General features: G+C 53.4%; 1 protein-coding gene across 5 annotated transcripts in view; it reads right to left on the reverse strand.

Annotated features, from left to right (window-relative positions):
• Positions 1-26,123, reverse strand: part of LOC111154218 (ATPase phospholipid transporting 9B (putative)) — a 227,591-nt gene that overhangs the window by 30,665 nt on the left and 170,803 nt on the right. For all 5 annotated transcript variants that reach the window (XM_022513694.1, XM_022513693.1, XM_022513696.1 and 2 more), the window contains 2 exons: positions 17,169-17,281; positions 14,133-14,366 (listed from right to left, as the gene is read on the reverse strand). In XM_022513694.1, the coding sequence (XP_022369402.1) occupies positions 14,133-14,366; positions 17,169-17,281 (347 nt within the window). The remainder of the gene's footprint in view (positions 1-14,132; positions 14,367-17,168; positions 17,282-26,123) is intronic.

Below are 26,123 nucleotides of genomic sequence, written 5' to 3' on the forward strand. Positions count from 1 at the left end.
TCCCCAATCGTGAGCATCTTGTAAAGGAACCAAACAGACACGTACGACTGTGGGTCTAGGATCGTAAAGGCTATTTACACGGCTTACAATCCCACTTTATTTTATAAATAACTCAACGCGTCAGAATTCACCTGGCAGAAGCTTCTCACCTAAAAAGTTTGCATAGGGAGTTAGCCCACAGTAGGGGATAGAGTAATTCCCGAAAAGCAGAACTGAGTCACTACCCTGGATTTCTGGTTCAGAGCCAGAGTCAGAAACGCAGTCTTACAAAAAAGGCATAAAGGGATCAAAGCCCCTTTCTCCCTCTGGCTCCTCCCCTCAAAGCCAGTCCCGTCCGCGAGGAGCAGACTGATAGTGGCCCGTCGTGGACGAGCTGCCCGATAGTGCCGCAGTGCTTTGGAGCTGGGTGCCTAAGGGGAGGCCCCCTAGCCCTCTTGTCCAGCCCCGCGGCCCCCGCCCGTCGCCGGGCATAGTCTGCTTGCTGAGGCAGGAACAGCTATGTGCAGTGTGCAGATTTTCCCTTTGTAGACGTTTCATTTAAATTAGTAAAATCATACTATTAGCAGACTTGTAAATTCACGACAGCAAATGTCACATACTACATCACAACGAGCGAGCTCCAACGGCGTGGAATGCTCATCCTGCTGGGGCGTCTCGGAGAGCGCCGTCCGCACGCCCTGGGCTAGCCCCGCCCACGAGGGCATTTGCACAGACGGCCCGGGTCAGGATCATCCCCGCATCTTGTTGAAGGGGAAATCCTGACACGGGGCCTTCTCTGCTGTGCTTACCTTGACCTTCTGTGTGCCTGGGTGGCCTGGACACTACCAGGTGTCCTGATGCAGGAGGTACCCGCTGGGTACCTGAAAGCACTGACCAGATTTGACAACGTGCTCAGCGGGCTGGGGACGCAGTTTAAAGAGCTGAGGCAAAACTCGTAACAAAAATAGGCCCAAACCCCCGAATCGGTACAGCGTCTGGGCGGGTCAGACCACGTCAGACGCGCCGGCTTTCCTCTGCTGCGCCTCAGGAGCCCGCTGTCCTAGAAACACTCGCCATCGGACCTTCTTACCTTTGCGAACGTGAAGCCCCACTCTCAGCGTGCAATTGACGCCTCGCCCCTTTTTGTGGGAAATACAAGAAATGGGCCAATTTTCACTTTTGTCTATTAGTTCTTTTAGTACGATCCCCCTTCCCGAGGATCAATTACACACACGGCAACGACCTGGACGCTCACGTCAAGTACCGTGGAAACCGCCGTCCAGGAATGACTTGCTGGCGGCTTTCATGTTCTGCCCGACACAGTGAGGGACCGCGGCGGCCCGGAGAGGCTCAGAGTCAGGAGAGCGCGCTGCGACCCCTCACCGCGCCGGGGAGTGAACGCGAGGCCAGAGTGTCCCCTGCGTCTAGGCCGGCGCCTGACTCTGCCCAAAGCCCGGCCTGCTGGGCCTGCGCTCAGCACGGGGAGGGACCCCGGGAGCGACCGCGGCACCGTGGGAACGAGCGGCCAACTGCACGTGGTCCGCACCATCCGTGTGCTTTCTGGAGCGGAGCTGGTCTCGTGGGGTCCCCCTGACCTACTGGAGCTGGAAATGAAGGTCGGCCACAGGGGGTCACCCGTGTCTACACGAATGACCTCCAATGAAAAGCCTGGACGCCAAGACTCAGGTGGGCTTCCCGGGCTGACAGCGTCTGTGACGTCGTGTCATTGCTGTGACAAGTGAGCGCTGTCCACACGACCCACGGGGAGAGGGTGACAGGGCGCTCATGCCAGGCCTCTCGGGGACCCTGGCCTGTGCACCTCTTCCCCTGGCCCCACCGGTCCTGTCGTGGAGGACGCGAGTCTGACGGCTGGGCACAGTCCTGCTCGGGGACACAAGGCTGGAAGAAGGTCCCACGGACCCTGGACCGCAGTATACGTCTGACCATGTGCAGAACACGTGTCTGCCAACTCCCGGGAGACTCCCCAGCTGAGCCTCCCCAGGGCCAGTGAGCCTGCCCAGGTCAGCAGTGGGAACGCCCAGGTCAGGCAGAGAATGGAAACGCCAAGTGGAGATGGTCGAGTGGTACTGGGCACAGCCTTGGCGGGAGAGTAAAAGAAAAAAAACTGCCTTTTGACTGGTTTGGGGATTTTTCACTGCTTTTTAAAACTGTGTAAAGCCATCTAGAATCGGGATGACCAGGGCCACAGGTGGAGACCATGTGTTAGACGCGGCAGAACTGAGCGCAGGTCGGCAGTCTTCCCACAGCAGCGAGGCCTCAGGCGGCCTGAGTGTTGTCAGGTCCCCACTCAGCACCACCCGGTGGGACAGCCCCGCAGTGGTGGGCATGTCCCCCTGCAGGGTGGTGGCCTCTGTGACTGACTGTGCCACCTGGAGTCGGGCATCCGTGGCGGCCTCCCGGGCTGCAGTCAGTGTCTGCTCCAGCTGGGTGCGGACGCTGCACGGGCGGGGGAGCCCCTGACTGCAGACCACCACCAGGAGCACTCCCAAGTGGCTCTTTTCTACTCCTCCCACCTGCACACTCTGCCCCGGCCCCGGGCTGGGTGGCTGGTTTGCAGGAACAGTAACATGTGGCGCCGTCTTGCTCCTGAGCAGAGCAGCCGGGTCAGATGTGAGCCTAGCATCCTGCAGGCACGTGTGCTGTTCAGCAGCGAGTCACCGTGCGGCTCGAAGTAGAACTCATGTTCTCTGGCTTTCCAGAGAGTTCCTAAGCTCCTGAGGTTTGCCCAGATCCTGAAACCGTGTCTGGCTAACACAGCGCTACGGTCTGGAGCTCCAGCAACACACTCGATTACAGAAGTATGAAAAGACACGAGGCCGTCACCGGAAAGAGCACAGACAAAAGGGGCAGGCCAACAATCCCACACCCGCTTCAGGTGGGACAGGACGGGCACACTGGACATACGTTTCCCGTAAACCTCGCTACGCACTGCAAACGACCCGGGACTCCCCAGGTGAATTCTGAACGTCCACAGTGAAAGGGGCCTATGACGTTCTGACCCTAAACTGGACGCTTCCGAGGACACGCCGCCACCCCCTCTGCGCCCCACCAGGCGGGTTCCGCGGTCTACGCGTGCGGACCCACATCTGTTGACTGTGGACTTCTCGGCCCGTGAAGCCGTCCAGTGGCTTACACCCGGCCAGCGCGCCGACTGTTCGCAGCCAGCACCGTTTCGAGGATGAGCTCTGCACAATGCCAAGCAGAAGACAGACGCTGTAAGCGTGGTACGATGCAAACCGCTTGGTGGTGGGAGGATTCCTTTGGATGATACGAAATCACGTTTCGGCGACATGTGTATAAAGAGCCAACCCCAGGGACGGACGTGGACACACGGCGTTTGCAGAGGGCTTCCCGCCGATGTGCTCAGGACCTGGCCCGCGCCAGACATGGGGCTCCAAGCTCGTGGGGAGGCGTGAGCAGAGTGTCCTGTTCTGGTTTTGAGTTTACCATCTCGACTCAGAGCACAGTGGGCGTGAAGGGAACCAGGTCAAAATTCATACAAATTCTGTCTGAAATAGAGCAGTAGTATTTGCTCAGAAAAGTCCCTAAAGTAACTTCTATCTAGTGATACTCAATGAAGAAATCAAAGGAAAAAAAAATGTCAAGGGCACTGACAGTTTAACCCTATTTTCCTCCTAAGATATTTAAGGGATTAAAATATACAAACTGTGCAAAAGCACATGAGCTGTGCTGGTGTGTGATGTGGCTATGAAGCCTGAAGCCATTCAAGTAATGACAGCGTGAACGCGAGACGCCCGGAGGGCTGCCGTGTAGCTCAGGCCCTTGGAAGGCAGGCTCGTGGTGGGGAAACCAGACGGGGGCAAACCCACCGGCCCGCTGGAGCCTCTGCCTGGCCCAGGTGTGCGTTCAGGGCTGTGCTGGCGAGCCTGCCCGTCTCTCCGCCACTCCGCCAGGCTGTGACTCCTGCCTCTACCACCCGGGAAGGCTTCGCGGAAGGTCTGAGGTGCCACGTCCCGGCTCCCTCCCACTCTGCCCCTCATGCGCCTGAGCTCTCTGCTGTGGCACTCACTGCAGCCCACACACATGCCCAGGGATCTGCTTACAAGTCACCTTCCACACCGGAATCTGCAGAGCTTCTAGAACCTTCTTGCCTGATGTCCTGGAGGTCTACTGGGCTCACGGCAGTGTTTCCGGGGGCAGCACAAGGCATTCCTGCGAGAAGAGAGGACTCACAATCTCTTGCCTGGAACGCCTTCAGAACGGAGGCCGACAGGCCCCTAAACCATGCGTGGGGGCGCAAATGGCTCCGTCCTTAGCACCTGTGCCCGGTGGCACTCTCCGTGCCCAGCACGTCGGGTCTGAGCACCGTCTCTCCCCTTCAAGTCACCTGCCAGCCAGTTCTTCCCCCAAGAAACGCTGACAGACGCACGAAGCCTCACCGTTCCTGCTGTCTGATACCGCCAACACCTCTTCTCGCAGTGCGGTCCGGATCTCTTGCCAACATTTAAGATGCGGTGGGGGGAGGGCTCTCTCGTTGCCGGGTTCTGGGAAGTCCTCACGTCTTATGGTTCCCACCCGTTGGCCAGGTATGTACTTCACAAACATTCTACAGCTCTGTGGCTTGCCCTCGTCTTAATGGTGTCTTCGGAAGAATGTGATTTTTACCATCAACAACTTCTTTTACAAACTCTGCTGTGTGTGTCCCATGAAATCACTGACTCAAGCCTACAGATTTTTTTAAGATTTTATTCATTTATTTGACAGACAGAGATCACAAGGAGGCAGAGAGGCAGGCAGAGAGAGGGGGAAGCAGCCTCCCCGCCGAGCAGAGAGCCCGATGTGGGGCTCGATCCCAGGACCCTGACACCATGACCTGAGCCGAAGGCAGAGGCTTTAACCCACTGAGCTCCCCAGGTGCCCCCAGATTTTTTTTCTTCTAGAAATTTTATACTTTTAGGTTTTCTATACATCTATGACCAATTTGAGTTAATGTTTAAAAACAACTATTTATATGAGAGACACATAGAGCATGAGTGGGAAGGAGGAGGAAGCAGCCTTCCCGCTGAGAAGGGAGCCTGACGTGGGAATCAATCCTGGGACCCCCAGGATCACGGCTAGAACCGAAGGCAGACGCTCAAGTGACTGAGCCCCTCAGGCGTCTCCTGAGTTAAGTTTTGCACACGGGAGAGATACTGGTTGAGGCTGTGTGCACGACAGCCCCGTCGCTCCATCATCGCCCCCACCACACTGCTCCCCCAGGCGTTGTTGCAGGAATCAGCTGGTACCTTCCAGTCGTGAGTGCGACTCGCCCTCAGGCACAGGCCCTCTTCGACTCTCCGTCATGGGCTTGTGCCGACGGCAGACCGATTCTGCGTGTGTTGGTTCACGCCCCCCTTAAGTACTTGGTGTGCTTTGGTGCACTATACATGGTGCACTGGAACATCTCAATTTGCTCCCTGTTAGTGTATAAACATAGACCTACTTTTTTGTACATGTATAATGTGCAATTTTGGTCAATCTACTTCTTAAACATTACCACTCTTTTTAGTAGCGCCTTTGGGAATTTCTATGGGCATAATCATATCCTCCACCAAAAAAGACAGTTTTCTTCCTCTCTGCCTTGTATCTCCCTTTTCTTGTGTTAGTGCCCAGCTCGTTCTGCGTGGGAAGACAGGGCACCCCGGCCTGCTCCAAACATGAGAAGCAACTTACCACTGTTTCCTAGGGCACACCGTGTTAGCGGCAGGGTTTCTCACAGACGTCCTTGTTAGACTGCACAAATGCTTTTACCCCAAGTTTACAGAGAGATTTTATCAGGAACAGACACTGGATTTTTGCCAAGTGCTTTTCCCCCTGAAGCTCCTGGAACGATCATGCAGATTGTCCCCCGTGGTCCATGGATCCGTTCCACCGACTGAGACGACCGTCGAACCAACCTTGCATTCCTGGAGTAAGCTTCATCTGATCAGGAAGTGTTATCCTTCTCGGCCCCTGGAGGGTTTCATCCGGCCTCCCTCTGTGGGATTTCTGCGCCTACACTCACAACCGGTATAAACGACACTGAGTGACTGGTTTGTGGCTCTCTCGTGATGCCTTTGTCTGATACTGGTGTCGGTTTAACACCAGACAAGTGTTTCCTCCCCTACCGTATTTTGGAAGAGTTTATATAGAATTGGTATTATTTCCCTTAAATGTTTGGTTGAACACCTGGGCCTGGATGTGGGAAGGTGTGCAACTGCGAATCATAGTTCTTGATGACATATGAGGCCTGAGACTGCTTTGGGTACTGTGCTGACTGCGAGAGAGCGGGGGGAAATCCCCGGTACGTGCCCTGCTCTCCCGCGAGCGGTAATGGAGGCCTGACAGGGGTGAGGGGTTCCAAGGCTCAAGACCATGGACTCCTGGCACAGTGCTCTTCACAGCAGGTTCTCCCATGCTGGTAAAACGCAGATCCGTAGAGTAGTTAATGCAAACATGTGTACCTGCTCAACTTATTAAACAATGTACACAGCAACCTTCACATTTAGTGAAGTTAACTGTTTTCAAAACAGACCAATCAGGAATAATATAAGGAATTGGTAAAGGATGTTTAATCTTGCAGATGTAGTTTCACTAGGTTTCGAAGAAATCTAGACACTGGAGGGCTTAAAACTCCGCAGATGTTTGCACAGGGGGGCCAGGGCTCACAATGACCTACAGTCAATGAGGACAACTCTCTCAGGCACTGGTAAGAGACTGAGTGTGGGTAAAGCACTGGTAACGGTGCTTTGAAGCACAGCTTTAAAATTAGCTGTTTTTTCCTCCCGCATGACACAGTTCCACTCAGGTTCACGATCAAATATGTTCGTTGCTGCTGCTATGTGAATGGGGCGTCGTCTTCAGTGTAGCAGGTCGTGGCTGATTATTAGAAAAACGTGGGTCTGTGTGTTTTTACTGGGGTCTCCCGGATGACGATTCTTCGGTTGCCGAAATACGGTCACGTCGTGCTGACATGCTACTCTTATTTCCGTGTAGCAACTATCCTGTCTGGACAGAACGTCCAGGACAGTGTGAAATGGCAGTGATGTCAGCAGACATCTTGCTTTACTCTTCACTTGGAAACAATCGTAGAGTTTATCTGGTGTGATGGTGAGTACTAACTTACGACTGGTACCATGAATTCTGCTAAAGACGGACTTCTCTATTTTGCATCGACTATTACTGGATGTGCAGAGGGGCCTCCTTGGTTTGTTTTGATCAGGAATGGGTAATGAATCATAACTTGAATACCTTTTTGAAGGCACTCACTACATCCCGTGACATCCAACTCCTCCGGAGCCAACCTCATGTCCTTCCCAGCACCGCTCTTTCATTCCTGGGAAAAATGCTACCTGGTCATGTCTTTCAACACACTGTAGGTCTGTGGGATGACAGGATTTCTGTGTCTATGTTCATAAGATCAATTGTAAGTCTCTTACTGTGTGTATGTTTATGTTATCTTGATCAGATTTTAGAATTTAGGATTAAGTTGGGTTCATGAACTGATTTAGAAACCTTTGGAATATGCTCCTTGATCCAGAAAAGTTTTGTGTTGGATTAATTTTGCACTTAGTTTGTACTCACTGGTTTGTATTATTTTTTTTTCTTTTTTAAAAGATTTTATTTATTTATTTGACAGACAGAGATCACAAGTAGGCAGAGAGGCAGGCAGAGAGAGAGGAGAGAGGAGGAAGCAGGCTCCCTGATGAGCAGAGAGCCCGATGCGGGGCTCGATCCCAGGACCCTGGGATCATGACCTGAGCTGAAGGCAGAGGCTTTAACCCACTGAGCCACCCAAGCGCCCCACTGGTTTGTATTATTTATACTAGTTACTATTTTTGCTAATGATTTCTGAATTTATTGCCTTCTCAATCATTACTTTTTGCTCTCCTTATCTTTTCTTTCTCCTACTTTCCTCTGGCTTTACTTTATCCTTCTGAATTTTTAGTTGATACGAGTCACTTGTTCTGTCTCTTCTTCCTGGTGGGCACAGCCTCTGGTCTGTCTGCTAAGTGCTCCCCGGGTATGTCCTCCGAGGGAAATGCAGCATTGTCTGCCGTCCCGGCCACACTGCCGTCTGTGCCTGGAGGCTGGAGTGTGAGCACAGTTGTTCAGTGTTTGCAGGACGTTGCTTTGGATCTCTGGCCTCTCCTGACCAGGGCTTCTCTTCGGTTGTGTTCTCTGTACTATCAGGACATACATACAAAGCCGCGGAGGGCTGGGTAAAAATGGTCAGGTCTTTGGCTCAGAATTTATGTCAGGAGCAGCAACACACCGCTGCCTGCCTTTCCCATCAGCAAGGCCCTCTCGGTCGGGGAGAAGGCCAGAGGTGCACCTCTTCTTGCTCCCGGGGATGCGGTCCATGATGGCATGCGCCATCCAGCACCCCTGGTCCTGTATCCGTGGCCCAAAGAACACGAAACTGTCCTGGCACTCAGGTATGGGCTCTTTAGTAAGGAAGTTTCCAGTGCTCTGCTTGACTTGATCTGTGTCGACGGTTTTGTCAGTACTGGGATGAAATGTGGGGAAAGCGGTTTAACAAATCCTCCTTGTGTGCTGCCATGTTCCTCCAGAAGCCGCTGCTTCTAACAGGACATAATCCTGCGAGATCTTCCTGTGAAATGTAAAGATAACTCCAAACTTAAAGGGTTAATATATTTCAAAGGACGACTTCCGTGACTACTGAGCTTTTAGAAATTTCTCATACTGTAACTACTGACAATAAATTAATTAAAATGTGAATATAAAAAATACATTTAGGAGGGAGGCTGGGCTACGTCTCATCCACAAGCCACTCAGTGACACACAGTCTTCGTCACGCTCACAATTCTCCCTGCTAAGGAACCGGTGCAGGACGGTGTTCCCAGCGTCCTTCCATAGGACAGAAAATATGAGGGAAGATCTTAACGTTTGTCTTTCTCTACGATTTCATTATCCAGAAACTTCTGTGCTATTACTGAAAAGCTTGGGAGAACTTTCTTTCATCATATTAGCAATCAAATACACACACCCGCCAGCTACACGCCAGGGACACCTTTCTTCCCACGCACGTGATCGACAGTAACCTGACCATGGGCTTAGCGTACCTTCGTGCGGTATCCCCACACTGCTCTGACCCACCAGCGCTACAAACACGAACACAGTCTGATCACCCAGAAAAGCTGCCAACCAGCAGTAACGGCCGGCCGCGCACGGTGCACTGCTTCTGGGAGGGGCCGGCCTCCCTACGCGCCAACGCAACGCCGGTTAGCCCCACGGCGCTGGGCACGCACACACGCAGACACACAACTGGTGCACGCCACGTGCATGAGCGCTCGCTTCGGTGAGTCCAGAAGCCAAAGGCCATTAAGCGTGTGCTATTCTTCCACGTCTTAAAAAGCTCACTTGTGGTCTGGCAGCAACATTAGCTCATTCGTGCAAGTGAGTGTCCAGCTGGGGAGTGGTGACTGCGCCTGATAGTAACACGGGACACAGAAGGGCCGCCGCACCGCGGGGAAGAGTACCGCCACGAAGAGCTGGTTGTCAGGAGGCAGCGGGCATCAAACATCTTGGCCAATCAGTCTTTCTGGGCCCAAAGAAGCCAGAGTCTTCAGGTTTGTGTCACCATGTGCCCTGGTCACTGGAGTCGGCGACGGCGAGCACCAAGGCTCCGGCTCCGGAGCGGGCATCCACTCTGATGGCTCGCGACACTTGGGGGCGTGCACGGGACACACACAACTGAAGGGGGACGGGTCTTAATTCCACCCAGGAATTTCCGGGGAACGTCTAATGTTTACTAAGCTGCAGTTTGCTATGCTACGGCTGTAAGAGACAAACGACAGGCAAGTGAGTTTCTCCTCTCTCAGAGAGAACTCATCATAAGAAACAGGGCCAGGGCGTCAGTGGGCTCCACGTGGGGAATGCGAGATGAGTCGCTGACGCATGAACATTACCACCACTTGCTGCTCCTTAAAGGATCACCGATGTCCCACGAAGACATGTCCCGGCAAGTTTGACGACTGTACCTCACAGACCTCACAGAGCCTTTAAGGGTTGACCATCAACTCCCCCAGAATTTCCTCATTTGTATGAACATCTGTTTGCGCGTGTCTGTAGCTTAGGCAAGAGACCCTTTCTGTCTTCAGGAAAGTGAAAACGAAGGCCACTTGCGTGGTGAAGAACGGCGACTGTGCTAGCAGGGACCCAACAGGAACGTTCTCCTGCAGTCACGCTCTCTCGAAAGCTGAAGAGGACACGAGAGCCATAAACACGCAGGGACGATACGAGCAGGGCGGGACGCAGAATGCACAAAACCAGGGACGTCTCCGAAATGATAATGTTGCTTATTAACCATACGTGTTGTGAGAGGTCAAAGCTGAGGTCAAACAGAAAACATCAATTGAGCCGTTTCCCGGAATAAAGCTCCAGGGTACAATATTCTAAGCACTTTGTTCAATAAAAAACGCTTTTAAAACGGGGCTTTGGCGACTGGGAAGCATTGCCATCATCCGTCAACCTAACCGGCAAAGTTCAATAAGCTAAATAATGAACCATTTAGATGATTTTCCTTGGGCCTGAGGGATCTGCAAACATCGCATCGACAGGGGTCTTAAAAAATTATGACGAACTCTATTTTCTTCGTTTTCAGATTTAAGATACATGTTCGGGATTTTTTTAAGGTTATTTAAATGCGTTGCTACTTTTAATCATTGTCCAATCTCCAAAGTAGAAAGAAATTTTAAACAAGGAAAAAATTCAATGATAAGACTGGCAGTTTCTATCTGAGTCCAGTAATCTTGGAATCAATGAGATCCCGTTCTATTGTGAATACCTAATTTAAGACTTAAAAAGTGTTAATGGTTATATAAATACCTAAAGATGAAAAATCCCACATATTTTCAATAAAACTTCTATTTACTTTCGACAGGTAATAAGGTAAATATGTAAATAGTATTTTTACAATTTCCAGTAAGATTTTTCTTGAGAAACATCTGTGGTCTCAGTTTTCCATCTTTAAGACTGGGGAATAGTTTTCAACGTACAGTTGTATGCAATTTTGGAGAATTTCTAGAACGTTACATCATGCGGAGAATGTGTTCAACCCCTTCTTCATGTGAAACGGAACGTGGCCCACGTCCACAAAGGGCTGTGGCCAGGGCCCACGCTGGCTCGCGAAGACGGCAGTTTAGAGATCAGCTGGCTTAGCTCTTCCTCTTAGCAGTTTCACCTACATTTCCTATTACCAGATAAAAAGATGTGCCACACACACGCTTCCAAAAGCCGCGCAGAGTTTGGGCACAACAGATGTCTCCGTATTTATAGGTCAACACGAACTCCAGTGTGCACCCGTGGTGCTAACAACGTCCCGTCTGCCGGCCAGCGGACTCCAGACCAAGCGTGCTGAGGAGAGCTGGAGAGATGGCGGGGCTGGGCCTCCGCACGTGCCCCGCGCCCTCCTCCCTCTGATGAGCCCGGTGATGTTATGACCCCGCGACGGGAGCTCACCACCACAAAGTCATCAGGCACCAGAAGCGGGGAAAGACCTTTTACTACGAGATACCACCTGGCTATGAACTCCAGGGCTCTATGTCCTGCTGGAAGGTCAAGGCCTGATATTCCCAGGAATCTGGTTTCTAAGTAATTACTGTGAGAAGCTCCCTCCTTTCTGCCCACAGCAGCCCCGTCCCAGCACCTCCCTGCAGCCTGGGCCTCGGGGGACTGGCTGAGACCTGAACACCCGTAGTGGGAGGGGCCCGCACACCTGCAGGGGGAGGGGCAGCGTGGCTGAGACCTGCACACCCGTGGGGGGCAGCTGCGGGAGGACAAGCGAGACCAGGAGGGGTCCCCATGTAAGCATGCATCGAGGGGAGGCCGGGAGCCAGCGCGACTGGTCTCAGCTTTCCACATTTAAAGAAAAACTGAACTTTCATCTTCTTGGGTGTCTTTTACCACCTCTATGCTCTTACATGACTAATGACATGGCCTAATTTCTCTAAAGTAGACTGTTTTGGTTACAGTGAGATAATTTCCTGACTAAATAAACAAGTGCCTATGCACATCTTCAAACATAAATCTGGTTTTTAAATAACACGGGGCGCACAGAGCTTCGTCAAATGCCGTGAGTCTGTTGCTGCATTTTGGTTCCTTGTCATGACGAGGTCAGAACTAGGTAAGCGGGTCACACATCTCTGTCTCCACTGTGTGGCCTGCAGTGGGGGCACTGGGGAGGGACCACACCCCCCCAACACTCCCCCAGCACTCCCCCTGCTCTGCTGCAGTGTTCGCTGCACACGCTGGCAGGGGCCCCGTGGTTCTCAGCTGTGGGTGCCACTGGTGCAGTTCCAGAAGGGAGAAGCACTGGCCCCACACTAGGCCCAGCAATCGGTGCTTCTGGAACCAAGCATTAGGTACAGAAAATGGCAAATACACAAGAAAGACAAGAAAATAGAACTGTCAGTCTCCCTGCTGTGCGGACAGAATGAGGGGTGCCAGTGTGTCCCCTGTGGCTCCCAGAAGACCGCAGACACAGACTGAGGGCGCCTCTGGGAACAAAACACGTCATAATTGTCCCAAGGAGCTTTCAAGGAGCCGGGAGGTCCTGAGGACAGGTGTGCCTGGCCGCAGGGAAGCAGGACACGAGCCCTGGCAAGCCACAGCCATGATACACGTCTACGCAGTCCTCCCGGCCCTGCGGCCTGAGCTATTAGTCACAGGACGCCTCTCCTAACACTGGAAACTCACAGGTTTATCTTCTGAGCTCTTACTTAGTATCACCCAGCACAACAGTGACGCTCCTGCCAGCACCCCAGACTCTGCGGCACACGTGACACCCCAGCACCTCAGCGCTCCTGGCTTCACACTGCGGTTCCCAGCAGTGGCGCAAGGCCCCAGCCCTCGGGCCTCCCTGACGTGGACATCCCAGGGGAAAGTGGCACCTGGGTCCCTTGCCGTGATGTCATGAGAGCGGAGTGACCTCGCTCTTCTGAAGTAGTCCTGTTTACGAGGACCACCGGGCTCCTCTCTCTAATAAAACGTTACATCAGATTTTCTTCCTTAAACCCAGACTGAGGGTACTTTTGGGGGTTATTATGGGATCCAATTCCACGAGGAGTTAAAGAAGTTTGTTTGCTTCCATTGCTTCCACGGCTGTCGGTCTGATTACAGATCAGCTCAGTAACCTTGACTACGAGAGAGTGCGCAAGAAAACTGTATTTAAAATGCACTGCCAAAACGGGAGCCGGACAAATTAACAATGGCTTTTATCAAAAATCAAAAAATGGGGGCGCCTGGGTGGCTCAGGCGGTTAAGGATCTGCCTTCAGCTCGGGTCGTGATCCCAAGGGCCTGGAATCGAGTCCCTGCTTAGCGGAGCACCTGCTTCTCCCTCTCTTTCTGCCGCTCCTCCTGCTTGTGTGCTCTCTGAGAAAATAAATAAAATCTTCAAAAAAATAAAAAAAAATAAATGAAAGTAAAAAACGTAAGGTCAGAAATGACTAATCTGCTACATTTAAGATTTTACTGTTTCTGTCTTCTGTAGATTTTTGAAATGATTTATATCCCAATGCCCTCTCTCTTTTTTAAAAGATTTTATTTATTTGACAGACAGAGATCACAAGTAGGCAGAGAGGCAGGCAGAGAGAGGAGGAAGCAGGCTCCCCGCTGAGCAGAGAGCCCGATGCGGGGCTTCACCCCAGGACCCTGAGATCATGACCTGAGCCGAAGGCAGAGGCTCAACCCACTGAGCCACCCAACTCTCTTTTGAAATAAATATGCTGTAGCTCAATTCTGGCAAAAGCCCCAAACAAACCAACCGGTAAATTTAACACGCAAACCTCACGATTCATGTGGAGCCAAGAAGACGGGACGATGAGGGGACAACGCGGCCCCAGCAGCTTCACTAAGATCTGACTCGGTCACAAATCCGTTTATGAAATCGCTCAAGCTCTGATTTTTCTCCTCTGTCTCCCAGTAACTCACTCTCGGACTTTCTGGGATATGCGGACACAGCAGGCCCAAATGCACGGATCCTAGAGAGCCGCTGAGGCCTTCTGGGCTGGAGCTCAGGCGCCATCCGAAGCGGTAACAAAGCGCCCCTCACACTCACCCTCCCAGAATGAAACCTCGTGCCTCGGTCGGAGTTTGGTTTTTGAGATTCTCTGAAAGGCCCCGACTGACCTCGTCAGGGCTGGCGGCCTGGTAGGTGCGGTTCCCGTCGCTGAAGTCCTGGTCCTCGGCCTCGGCGGGCGTGCCGGCTCGATGCTCGTACACGGGGGTCACGTTGTGGCACAGAGCGATGGCCTTCACGGCTTCGTGGACTCGGCTACTCACGCTTTTCCTCACTTTGGGAGCGGCAGATGGGGCTTTTCTGGGTGGCGTCGCGCTGGTGTGTCCGCCGGCCGGAGGCTGCGTCTGAGGAAATATGGACGTACAGAAGGGACAACACGGCTGCCACTGGGGTTACGAGCACGTGTGATTTTTACAAGCGCGTCCGTGAGGCAGGAGACGGGCAGCTCTCCCGGAGCCGCTGCTGTCACCTGTGGCCGTGTCGCGCTGGCCTGCACGGACGCCTCCCGGGCGTCCCCTCCCCGGACCGGCCGCTGCAGTCCTGACGGTCGCAGCGCCTTCCTCTACCTCTGCTGAGCCCTCAAGGAGCCCTGCCTGTCCTCCCCGGAAGGATGCACCAGAGCCGCACACTCCCCCCGCCTCCGGGCTGCACCGAAGCGGACGCACCTGGAGCGTCCTGCTAAGGCAGCGACGGAGTCCCGCCGGGGCGGCCTCCGAGTCAGAGCCCAGCCGTGAGCGCCGCACACCGGGCGAGCCGGCCCCCACAGCCAGTCTCAACGTCCTGTGTGTCCCGTGTCTGTCCGGCCGCCACCCCCGCGCTGCAGAGGGCCAGACACTCCTCGGCTCCCTCGCTCCCGAGCAGGCGAGGCGCTCGCTTCTGGACAGGGCGTGCAGGGCTGCTGAGCCGTGACTGGCGGGGACGGGATGACAGCGCCGTCTCACGGCGGTTCTGACGGCGGACCCGTCACCGCGGTCCCCAGCCGGCCCGGCCGCCCATGCTCGTCTCCCCTTACGGCGGCGCCGCAGAGGGCTTCAGTCAGGGTTACTGGCGGCCGTGTGACTTAATTCCACACACATGCCATTCCAGAGACGCCCTCCGTCCCCAAATGCCTCCAGTGTGGACATATCACCAGATTTGGGAGATCTGTTACACTGCAGAGGACCTGGTAGACGATTATCATCTTAATAAAAAGACAGAATCCCAGGAGTGAAATCAATCTTCCAAAAAGTACTATCTAACCAGCCAACCAACAAGTAGTTAAGAAAAAAGATTTTTAAAATCCTCCTCCATGGAAACAAGTATCAACTATTCGCTGTTTTTATACAGTGACTCATCCTTTCTGCTTTTAATTTTTCTAGTAAAATAGCTTATTGGGAACTATTAAAATATTCATGGATAATGTAAATTTATTTCTTTAAAAACAGATTTTACCTGGTACTGTTTCGACCTTGACCTAGATTACCAGGAGAAGGAAAGTCTTATTCCTTCTCCTTTTTAGATTTTCCTTCTGTTGACAAATGTTCTAGATTACAGAGTACCCTGTACTGAACTGAGTGACATCCAACTTAAGAAAGGGCTTGGTTTTTTTTTTTTGTTTTTTTTTTTTTTTTAAAGATTTTGTTTATTTATTTGACAGACAGAGATCACAAGCAGGCAGAGAGGCAGGCAGAGAGAGGAGGAAGCAGGCTCCCTGCTGAGCAGAGCGCCCGACGCGGGGCTCGATCCCAGGACCCTGGGATCATGACCTGAGCCGAAGGCAGAGGCTTAACCCACTGAGCCACCCAGGCGCCCCAAGAAAGGGCTTGGTTTTAAGTGTACGTGTGCACGTACGTGTGCCTGTGTACGTGATCATCACATACGATGAACATGTATCCATTAGATATTTTTCGTCTGACAGCATCTTGGAAAGTAAAGTATACGCCGTTCTGGGAAACATTCCCGAAGAGAAGGTCCGCACAAGCTGAACGCGAGGCAGACTACACTGAATCTGGTCAGAGCAGAAACTGCTCAGGGCATGTGTGGCTCAGCCCCGGCTGTGAAAGTCAAGTCAGAAGGACGACGTGAATAACAGGGCCTCTGTGGGCACCGCCGCCAGACGGCCCATGGGAGCCTCGGGCAGCCGTGGTCCAGGCACAGCAAGCCCCTGTCCCCAGGGGGCGGGCAAGCTGTGTGTCTGTGCCTGAGCTACACTAGCCTGTTATGACTGGGGTGACCAAACCCCACAAGAGGCCAGCAGAGAGGCAGAGAAGCAGCCTAGGAAAGTGGAACCTGGCCCGGGATTCAAACCGCAGCCTTGTGCGCGAGCATCTCAGAGGCCCTGGGGTTGTGAGGTTTGGTTACGTAATCGGTGAATTCACATGAGTGCAACGCAGACGCTCCCTGGGAACAGGCTACGGGACCCGCGTGGCCTCAGATGAACTCTGCCAAGTGGCCTGCATCCGCTGGCCCCACGGACGTCACCGGGGCACACACGGCCCTTGCGCCCCAGGTCAGGACTGTCCTGGGCCACAGAGGCACTTGCAGAGCACACGGCCTACAAAGCCTCCAGCAAACACTGTGGCTATGAGGCCGTGTCTCTCCTGCACCTCAGAGAGCGGCCGACGTACTTGCAGATCAAACACTGGACGTCGGAGTTTCACCTCACGATGATAAAGAAGAAGCAGAAGGGCTACGGGGGCACGAGGGCCGCTGTGCACAGACAGCTGCTGAGGCAGAATGACAGGGACACTACGGCTCACGACACTGTGTGTCTACTTCCATTTATCGAAGAGGCAAAAAAATATGAGAAAGTCTTAGTAATTATGAAGAAACACAGAGGGACTGGTAAGAAACACCTGTGATGCAGTATTCTGCTTAACAGCCTTAAAATACTTCCTATACCGAGTGGTTTTTTCCCCACTATTTCACTAAGAAAATTATTTAATATGAATAAATGGTTTAAGGTCATTATACTTTTTCTATTATTTTACAGAACAGAAATGCTTACTTAAGATTGGTCCAAAAACTGTCTCCTGATTTATAAAAGAGAACTGAGTGTTTTAGGACAAAGACGTTGGCCGATTTCCAGATCAGCGGATGCGACAGGCTCAGGCCGGCTCGCCGAACCTGGCACTCCTGCAGGCGGCCCCCAGCGCCAACGGGCTCACCTGTGAGTATGGGTTCCTGAGGTGGGTCTGGATCTCGTCCATCGTGTCCGCTCCATAGGACACGGTCCCCAAGTGCAGCCGCTTAAACACCATCTCGTTCTGGGTGAGGGTTCCTGCGACAAAGACCATGCCACAGAGGAAGGTAAGGTCATCTGCGGGACCAGGACCCCTGGCCTGTAACGGACATTCACGGGCCGACGCTCTCAGACCTGAGCGCCCCTCGGGAGTGGGAACGCTCTGCTCTGTAGTTCCAGCCGCTAGCAATGTCCTTCCCCATGGAGGACACGCGTCCCGCCCAGATCCCTCCGGAAAAGCGTGGAGGGGTCTGGCTTCCTGAGGGAAGGGTGGCTCTGCCTCTCAGTTCAGACGCGCTGTTTGCTGCGAATATCACTTGTGCCTGTTCTGAGACGGGCGTGAAACTGGGAAACAGAGTCACTGTCTTTGTCATTACAGTCTAGGACACTGCCTGAGAAAGACATCAATCAGTCCCAAATCAGTGTGCCTACCAGTTTTTTAAAAAACCCAATTTTGAAAAATTACTTTCATTGGACAGAAATGGAAGCATCGAACCCTTAGCCTCCATGTGCATCACGTGGAGCCACGGGAAGGTCAGTGAGCAGGAGGGCACTTCCTTGTGCCCTGGGCTCCCACCATGGAGCTGCCTGGTGGGGGGCTCCCTCCTGGGGATGGCCAGGCCGTGTGGGCCAGGCACACAGGCGCGCGAGCACAGGGAAGGCCTCCACGCCTGCGTGTGAGGAAGGCGGTACGGGGAGGAGCACACACAGGTCAACGTTATGAGGGGTCCTGGGTCGGCCAAACCGTGAAGCAGCACCGTGAAAGGCAGGGAGAAGCTAACATTTCAAAACTGGTGAATTACCATTAAAAGTGACACACAGACTCACCATGTCACACACCTTCATGATCCTGAAAGCCCTGAACACTGTGACGTGTGTCACTTGACGTAACACCATAGGAGGAACTTTGTTTACCGCGTCCAAGAGGAGTAAAGCCACCTGCGGCCGCGTGAACAGCTGCGTGTCTGCGGGTCGGGGGTGGGAATGAGACGGGCGTGCGGGTGGTGACCCTGGGCTCTGCTGAGCTTCCTTCACAGCGTGCAGAAAGGCCACCCGGACCGACCCAGCCCCAACGTGGGCACGAGCTAGCATATCCGCAGCCCGTTGGAAGCTGGGCCGTCCGCCCGGCCACAAGACAGCCGTAAATGTCAACGAGCTTGTTTTCTTCGGCGCACACGGCGAGGAGACCTCGTGCGAAGCATCGTCACGTCTACGTTGACTCCACACACGGTAGTGTCCAGAACACAACAGCACATCAGCCTCGGAGCCCCGCCACGACGCCGAGGCTACTCCGACGGAAAGGAAACCCGTCTTTCATGAAGCTGCTCCAGAGACTCGAACCTTCTTACGAGAACGGACACGGTACATACACCCGGGTCTCCTGAATCTCAGAGAGCAGCTCTTCTCAGGGATGCTTCTCAGTTTTATAAATTTTGTTTTTTGCAGAATTCTATTCAGCCCTTTTAGTACCTCAATTAAATGGCACCTAAGTTTCCTGAAATCAAAATTACGTTAAAAAGTACAATTTAAAAGGGTTTTCTGGTTATGTCATCCTCGTGAAGTAAAGCAGAATTAATTAAAATACTAGGTCATATTAAAGAATGTAATTAAAAATAATTCAACCGGGGCACCTGGGTGGCTCAGTGGGTTAAGCCTCTGCCTTCAGCTCAGGTCATGATCCCAGAGTCCTGGGATCGAGTCCCACATCGGGCTCTCTGCTCAGCAGGGAGTCTGCTTCCTCCTCTCTCTGCCTGCCTCTCTGTCTACTTGTGATCTCTGTCTGTCAAATAATAAATAAAATCTTAAAAACAAAATAATTCAACCTCCAAATGAAGTAAGAAAGATCTAGAAATTATTTACATCAAAGATTTGAAATGAACATGGTCGTTCTGTTATCATCAAAAGATACTGTACGTTCATTCCTGTTAGAACAAGCCCCAAGCTCACCTGTTAAGTGTGCCCAAATGAACAGTTCTGAAAAATCATTTAACATATTATTATGATAAAAAAAATTTTACTTCTCAGATTCACATAATTAAAGAACTTCCAGGACACACTTTTCCCTCTGACGCACACCAAACCTGCAGCTTCCAATTTACGGTGGGCTGTGGTAATGGACAGTTTATAGATACGACTACGACAAATAATGATACTTCTTTCAACCTTTCTAGTACCAACAATTTTACACGTGTGTCAAAAATAAGAATACGACACCTGCACAGTTCCTACCAAGAAAAGGGCCCCCGCCCCACTCGCCAGCCACACTGCGGGACGGTGGGCACAGCACCGGGCGTGCGCCCAGCTCACTCTGGGCGAGCACCCACCGCATCACAGCGCAGCTGCCGTGCCTGGATGGACGCCTCGCGCGTTTCTCTTCTGGGAAACCGAGTACGACCGACGTGCACTGTCCGTTTCGGGTGCACGCAGCAGCGGTCTGCTATTGGTAGGTTACGGCGTGCTCCCCGGGACAAGCGCCTGCCTGTGCCGCCCACACGTCACTGCAGTACGACCGGCCACACTCCCCACCCTGGGCTTTGCACCCCAGGACTCCCTCCCTTTATAACCAGAGGTTCGCAGCTCTGCGTCCCCTTCCGTCTCGCCTTCCCCGACCCTCCCCCCGGCAAGCACCCGCTCGTTCTCTGCGTCCGTGTCTCCAGTGTTTGGTGGTCATTTAGATTCCACAACTTGTTCTCGGACTCATTTCACCAAGCATTGTGCCCTCCAGGTCCTTCCTTGTCACAAACGGCCAGATTCCGTCTCAATGGCCGAGTGGTGCGTGCCTATCAGCTCTCCTGCGTGCACTCCTCTCCGGACGCTGGCTGGCGCCGCTTCCACATCTTGGCTACGTAGACGAGGCTGCTGGGAATGCAGGGGTGGTGCGTACCTTTGTGACTGAGTGTTCGTTTTCTTTGGATAACACCCGGAAGTGCAAGTGCTGGGTCACAGGGCAACCCCACTTCTAGCGTCTTGAGGACCCTCCGCGCTGCTCCCCACAGCGGTTGCACCCGTCTGCGCTCCCACCTGCGGTGCACGCGGCTGCCCCTTTCTCTGCGCCCTGGCCAACACCTGCCGCTCCCGTGCTGGTGAACGAGCCACTGGGGCCAGTGTGAGGAGACGTGCCACCGTAGTTCGATTTGCGTTTCTCTCGCGATCAACAATGCGTTTGTAGGTGATCTAACAGGTCTTGTTTGGAAAAATGTCTTTTCAGATCCTCCATCAATTTTTAAATTGGGGGCATTTTAACTGTTCGGTACTAAGTTGTCTAAGTTCTTCCCATGTTTTTGGATGTTAACCCCTCACAGGACGGATGGTTTGAAAGCATCTTCTTCCGTTCGATAGGCTGCTTCTTCATTTTGTTGGTGGGTTCCCCTGCTGCGCAGAGGCTTTTTGGTCTGATGAAATCCCATCTGTTTGCTTCAGCTTTTCAGTCCCTCCCAGGGGAGACAGATCGAAATAGATGTTGCTAAGGCCAATGTCAAAAAAAGAGTTTTCATCTTGAACTTCTGTGGTTTCTGTCTTCAGTTCCCTGTCCATCGTGTGTGGTGTGAGACAAAGGTCCATTCATTCCTCTGCACACAGCTGTCCAGTGCTCCCAGCACCAAGGGCTGAGGAGACGGTCTACTCTTGCCCCTGTCCTACGTTAGCTGCCCATTTATGTGCGGGGTTTTCTCCTGGGCTCTGGATTCTGTCCCACTGGTCTGTGGGCCTGCTGTGCCGGGGCCATAGTTAGGGTTCTCTGGCTTCGCAGACCTTCTAGGGTCCAAGGCCTCACCTTTCCCAGAGCTTGTAGCGCCCAGCTCTGCCCAGTCTCCCTCCGGGAGCGCTGTTCTACCCCATGGACGCACAGGCTCAGCCTCCCGGTCTGCCCCGCGGCCCGCACGCCTCTGACCAGCAGCACCTGCCCCTGCAGGACTGCCACCCGACTGCCTGACGGGCGCGGCCGCCTCCTGCTGTGAAACACCGAGCAAGGCTGGCAGGGACGTCCACAGGTGCGCAGGCGGAGGTGGGTGACAGGGGCTGCCCCACACGCCGCCCCCCATCATCCTCCCTACCCCTTCTTCACTTCCTGTCTCCCAGCAACCTTCAGACGTCCCCAAGCCAGCCGCACAAGTGTGACACGGGCTTTCCTGCTGCTGTGTGGACCCTAGGGACCTCACGGCTCATCCTGACTTGTAAGCCTTGAGAATGGCTTTTGACCTTCTGACTGGAGCCACCTTCCCATAATAAGGAGCCTTCATTCTCCTCCCTCCCTCCAACACCGTCAGCAACTCCCGCCATCGACACGAAACGTCAAGTCCACAGGATGGGAAGGACGTCTCTTCACCATCCTTGCCGGGCACCTTCCTGCCACATCAGCTCGCGCGGCAACTGAGGCCGTGTGGCTTGAGCCACACTGTCAATTCTCACATTCCCAGGCTTTCTGATAAACTTGGAATTCAGTCACGCAGTTGACAAAAAGCTCCTTCGAAAGCATCACTACGTGTTGGGTTTTTGAGGCCGACGGGCCTGGTGCAAGGCCTGTCACACGCACTGAGGAACCGCATGCCGCATGTGTCTGTGAACGTGCGTGCAACCATGCGGCTGGTGCAGGTGCGGCAGAGAAAACACGCGATCGTGCACCAAGCGCCGGAGACACAGAGAGGAGCAAGAATCCCTTTCCACAGGAGCCGCTTACACTGCTGGTGGGAGTGCCAGCTGGTGCTGCTGCTCCGGAGAACAGCGTGGGGCTTCCTGAAGAAACTAGGAACAGAGCTTCCCTACCACCCTGCCATTGCACTACTGGGTATTTACCCCAAACATACAGATGGAGTGAAAAGAAGGGCCATCTGTACCCCAGTGTTCAGAGCAGCAATGGCCACGGTCGCCAAACTGTGGAAGGAACCAAGATGCCCTTCAACGGACGAGTGGATAAGGAAGACGTGGTCCATATACACTATGGAGTATTATGCCTCCATCAGAAAGGATGAATCCCCAACTTTTGTGTCAGCATGGACGGGACTGGAGGAGATGATGCTGAGTGAAATAAGTCAAGCAGAGAGAGTCAATTATCATATGGTTTCACTTACTTGTGGAGCATAAGGAATAACACCGAGGACATAGGGAGATGGAGAGGAGAAGGGAGTTGGGGGAAATTGGAGGGGGAGACGAACCATGAGAGACTGTGGACTCTGAGAAACAAACTGAGGGTTCTGGAGGGGAGGAGGGTGGGGGTAATGGGTGAGCCTGGTGGTGGGTATTAAGGAGGGCACGGATTGCATGGAGCACTGGGTGTGCTGCATAAACAATGAATTCTGGGGGTGCCTGGGTGGCTCAGTGGGTTAAAGCCTCTGCCTTCCGCTCAGGTCATGATCCCAGGGTCCTGGGATGGAGTCCCGCATCGGGCTCTCTGCTCAGCAGGAAGCCTGCTTCCCCTCCTCTCCCTCTGCCTGCCTCTCTGCCTGCTTGTGATCTCTGTCAAATAAATAAATAAAATCTTAAAAAAAAAAAAACCCAAAACAATGAATTCTGGAACACTGAGAAAATAAAATAAAGTTATAAAAAGACATCCCAATGCCCAAGTCACAGCCCCTCATCCCCCGGGGAGAGCCGGGGAGAGCGCCCCAGCTCTGCAACGCTGGTTCCAAGCAATGTGCGGAGGGTGCGGAAGGGAAGGATCAGCTTCGGAGCATTAACGGGAATGTAAACCCACTGTTGACGGGACCAGGGCCAAGACCCTGCACAGACCGAGCTCACTGAGGGCTGCTTGACCTCGCTCTTTCCAAACGCATTTCCGTGATCACATCAACTGCGCCGTGTGTATGAGAACTACGTCTACTTCACGCGCGGTGTCTGCGCCACTTTCCCACTTCCCACTCGTCGCGGAGAAAGGAAAGACTCCACGGCTGCTGTTCCGAAGAAGGCAGCACGACTCTGCCGTCCACCAAGCAGGTCCACGTGACGCAACGTGCGGGAAAGCTGGCCCGAGCCACGGCCAGCCTGTCCGGGTGACGGCGAGGGCGCGCCGCACTCACAAAACCCAGACAGCATGCGGACGGGGGCGAATGCATGTTTGCCACAAAGCCACCCAGTCGGTGCGACGGAGGCCTATAAAAGGATGTCAGAGCAAACTATGACGAGGAGACCACGTCCCCCAGCTACAGTGTCGCACGCAGCGTTCCAGCGAGCCCCCAAGGGAGCCCGCTGGGTCGCCTTCCCGAAGACAGACGAACGGGCGCGTGCGCCGGGCACGCCTCTGTGCTTCACACACAGGCGGACCCCGTCAGGCCATCGACCTCTGCTGCCCACCTGTGAGACCGGAGGTGACTCTGGAAGGTTCGCGGGCTCCCATACGGCATCAAGTACGGCACCGAGTGATGGTATCGTTTTACCAAAATATGCCTCGGCACCTGATTCAGCCACTGGATGTGGCTGCCGGCGTGCCTCTGGGCTCTGCAGACTCTCCGTGCCCTGGCAGGGCCGCCTCTTCCCGTGCTGGCGGTCAGGGCCCGCGCCCACGGACCCAGCACGGCCGGAGGGCGGCGTCAGGCCCACGGGGAAGGGCTCACCTCGGCGCATGCTGCTCCCGGACTCCTGGGGACCGACACTGGCGTTCCCAAATGCAATACTCCATGCGGACGGCAAGTATTTTCCAAAAGCAAAGGCGCGTCGGGACCGCTGCTCCGTCCACAGCCTCCAGACAGCGAATCTGGGGCTGCGGGCTGATGGCTGCTCTGACACGCGGCTTTAGCTCCTTGTCCTCCGTCTGCCTGGTGACGGCGTCTGCAGTTCTGAGATGAAAACTCCACCTCCGACGCTCTGTTTGCTTCCTGCTGCCGTCGGAGAACTTGCCACAGTGGAGCCCTCGGAACCATGGGAGGCCACAGAGCTACCGCAGACACATGCAGGCCTGCGCTCACACGGTGAATGCGCTGCCCCATTTAACAATTCGGTTGGAAATAATTGAAAGTAACTTAAATCCAAACCCTAGCTACTCTTTCTGGTTATGCTCACATTTATTTACTTTTTATTACTTGGGGTTTTGTTTATAAAGCTTTATACTGAGGTAGATACCTCAAAGTTCTTCATTCTGGTGCTTAATGGAGCCAAAGAGAATGAAACAGAAAACACACTTAGAGGGGCTTCTGAAAACTCAGCAGTTTAAAAAAATGATCATTTTAGGTCTTCCACTTAGGTCTGTGACCCATCTGGAGCCAGTTTTCTTGGTGGCGTGAGGCAGGGTCCCCCTTCGCTCTTGTGCCCGTGGACATCCTGCTCTCACTGCGTCCGTTGAAGAGGCTGGTCCTCCCCCAGTGAGCACAGTGGCCCCTTGCAGGAAACCAGTCGGCCGTGCTCAGCTTTAGGTCCTCCCAGCCCACCGTCTTGGCGCCCTTGTTGGGAGCCTTGTCTGAGGGTACAGATACGGACTGACGTCTGGACTCTGAAGGCCACGCTCTCGAGCTCAAGGTCCTCACACCAGCACCGTCCCGTCTTGATTCCTGTGGCCGAGCAGCAGGTTCTGGGGTGAGGAACGGTGGGGTCCTCCCGTCTGGTCCTTTCCCAAGATGATTTACACCACTTTGGGGCCCTTCTGCATTTCCACAGGAATTTCAGGATCAGCGAAGAAGGCTGCTGGGGTGTGGAGAGGAATTGTGTAGAGTCTTATGGCCATCTTAACATTATTAATACTGATTGATTTTTTGGTGCCGTTGTAAATGGAATTATGTTTACAATTCTACTTTCGGATAGTCTGTTGCTAGTGTTAGGAAATACAACGCCTTTGGGTACACTCATTTTGCATCTTAAACCTTTCTAAATTCAGTTACTGATTCTAACCGATTTCTAGAGGACTCCTTAGTATGTTCCGTATAAAGACCGTGTCGCACACAACTAGAGTCACGCCCCTTTAGTGTGGACGCCTCTTCTTCTTGCCTACCCCCCTGGCTAAAACCTTGCTCACAGCAGCACTGATCCTCACAGAGAAAGGGCAGAAACCACATTAATGTCCTTCAATGGAGAGACGGATAAATGAAATGTGGTCTATTCACACGCAGGAGTATCACCCACGATAGAAGGCAGTGAGGTACTGAGACCTGCGATGATGTGGGCGAACCCGGAAAGTGTCCACTGAGTGAACGAAGCCAGACACAGAAGGCCACACGGCAGAAGTTAGCACAGGCGGACCTACTGAGGCACGAGGTTGACCAGGGCCGAGCAAGGGCAGGGAAGCAAGGGGACCACTGCTGTGCACCAGGTGGCTTTGGGAGGGAGCGCCGACCGCACCGACGGTGCTGCGGCGGCTGTGCCCAGCGCTGGGCCCTGCTGAGGCGGCCTGCTGTCCGCGTCAAGTGCTGTGCCTGGTACCATCATCCTAGTTGCTGAACATCATGTTTTATGGAGGTTGTAACAGCCACGTTCCAACAAACGACAACCACTTCATCAAATAAACAGTGAAATTTCTGGCTCTCTCCTTGTGCGCGTGCGTCTGGCCAGATTAAAGATACTGAAGCATCCGTGGGGACACGCCTTTACGCAGGGGCGCGTATCACATCTTAACACACTGGGATGAGTCCTGGGAGCATCTTCTACGTTTTAACGATGTTCGTATTTCAGCAGACCCTGCAGAACGCTGAGCAGGAAAGTCAGGGCCAGTCTGAGGCTCTCCACGCTGCTTGTACAGCAGGGACGTCGAAGGTTAAACCAGTTACTGAAAGAGTCCGTAATGCAAAATTATTTTTCAAGCCTTAAACAATTTTCATGATTTCAAGCAGTTGACAGGTTGTACAATTTTTGTCATCTTAATGCAACAACCGTTAGTATGCCCCAAGTGGGAAGCTTCGTGAAGGGGAAGGGCTAACGCGGGCAGGCAGACGCCACCAGACGTCTTCTCAGCGACCTGGCCACT

Source organism: Enhydra lutris, unplaced genomic scaffold (assembly GCF_002288905.1).
Source record: "Enhydra lutris kenyoni isolate GAN:26980312 unplaced genomic scaffold, ASM228890v2 scaffoldscaffold36, whole genome shotgun sequence".
Lineage (NCBI taxonomy): Eukaryota > Metazoa > Chordata > Mammalia > Carnivora > Mustelidae > Enhydra > Enhydra lutris.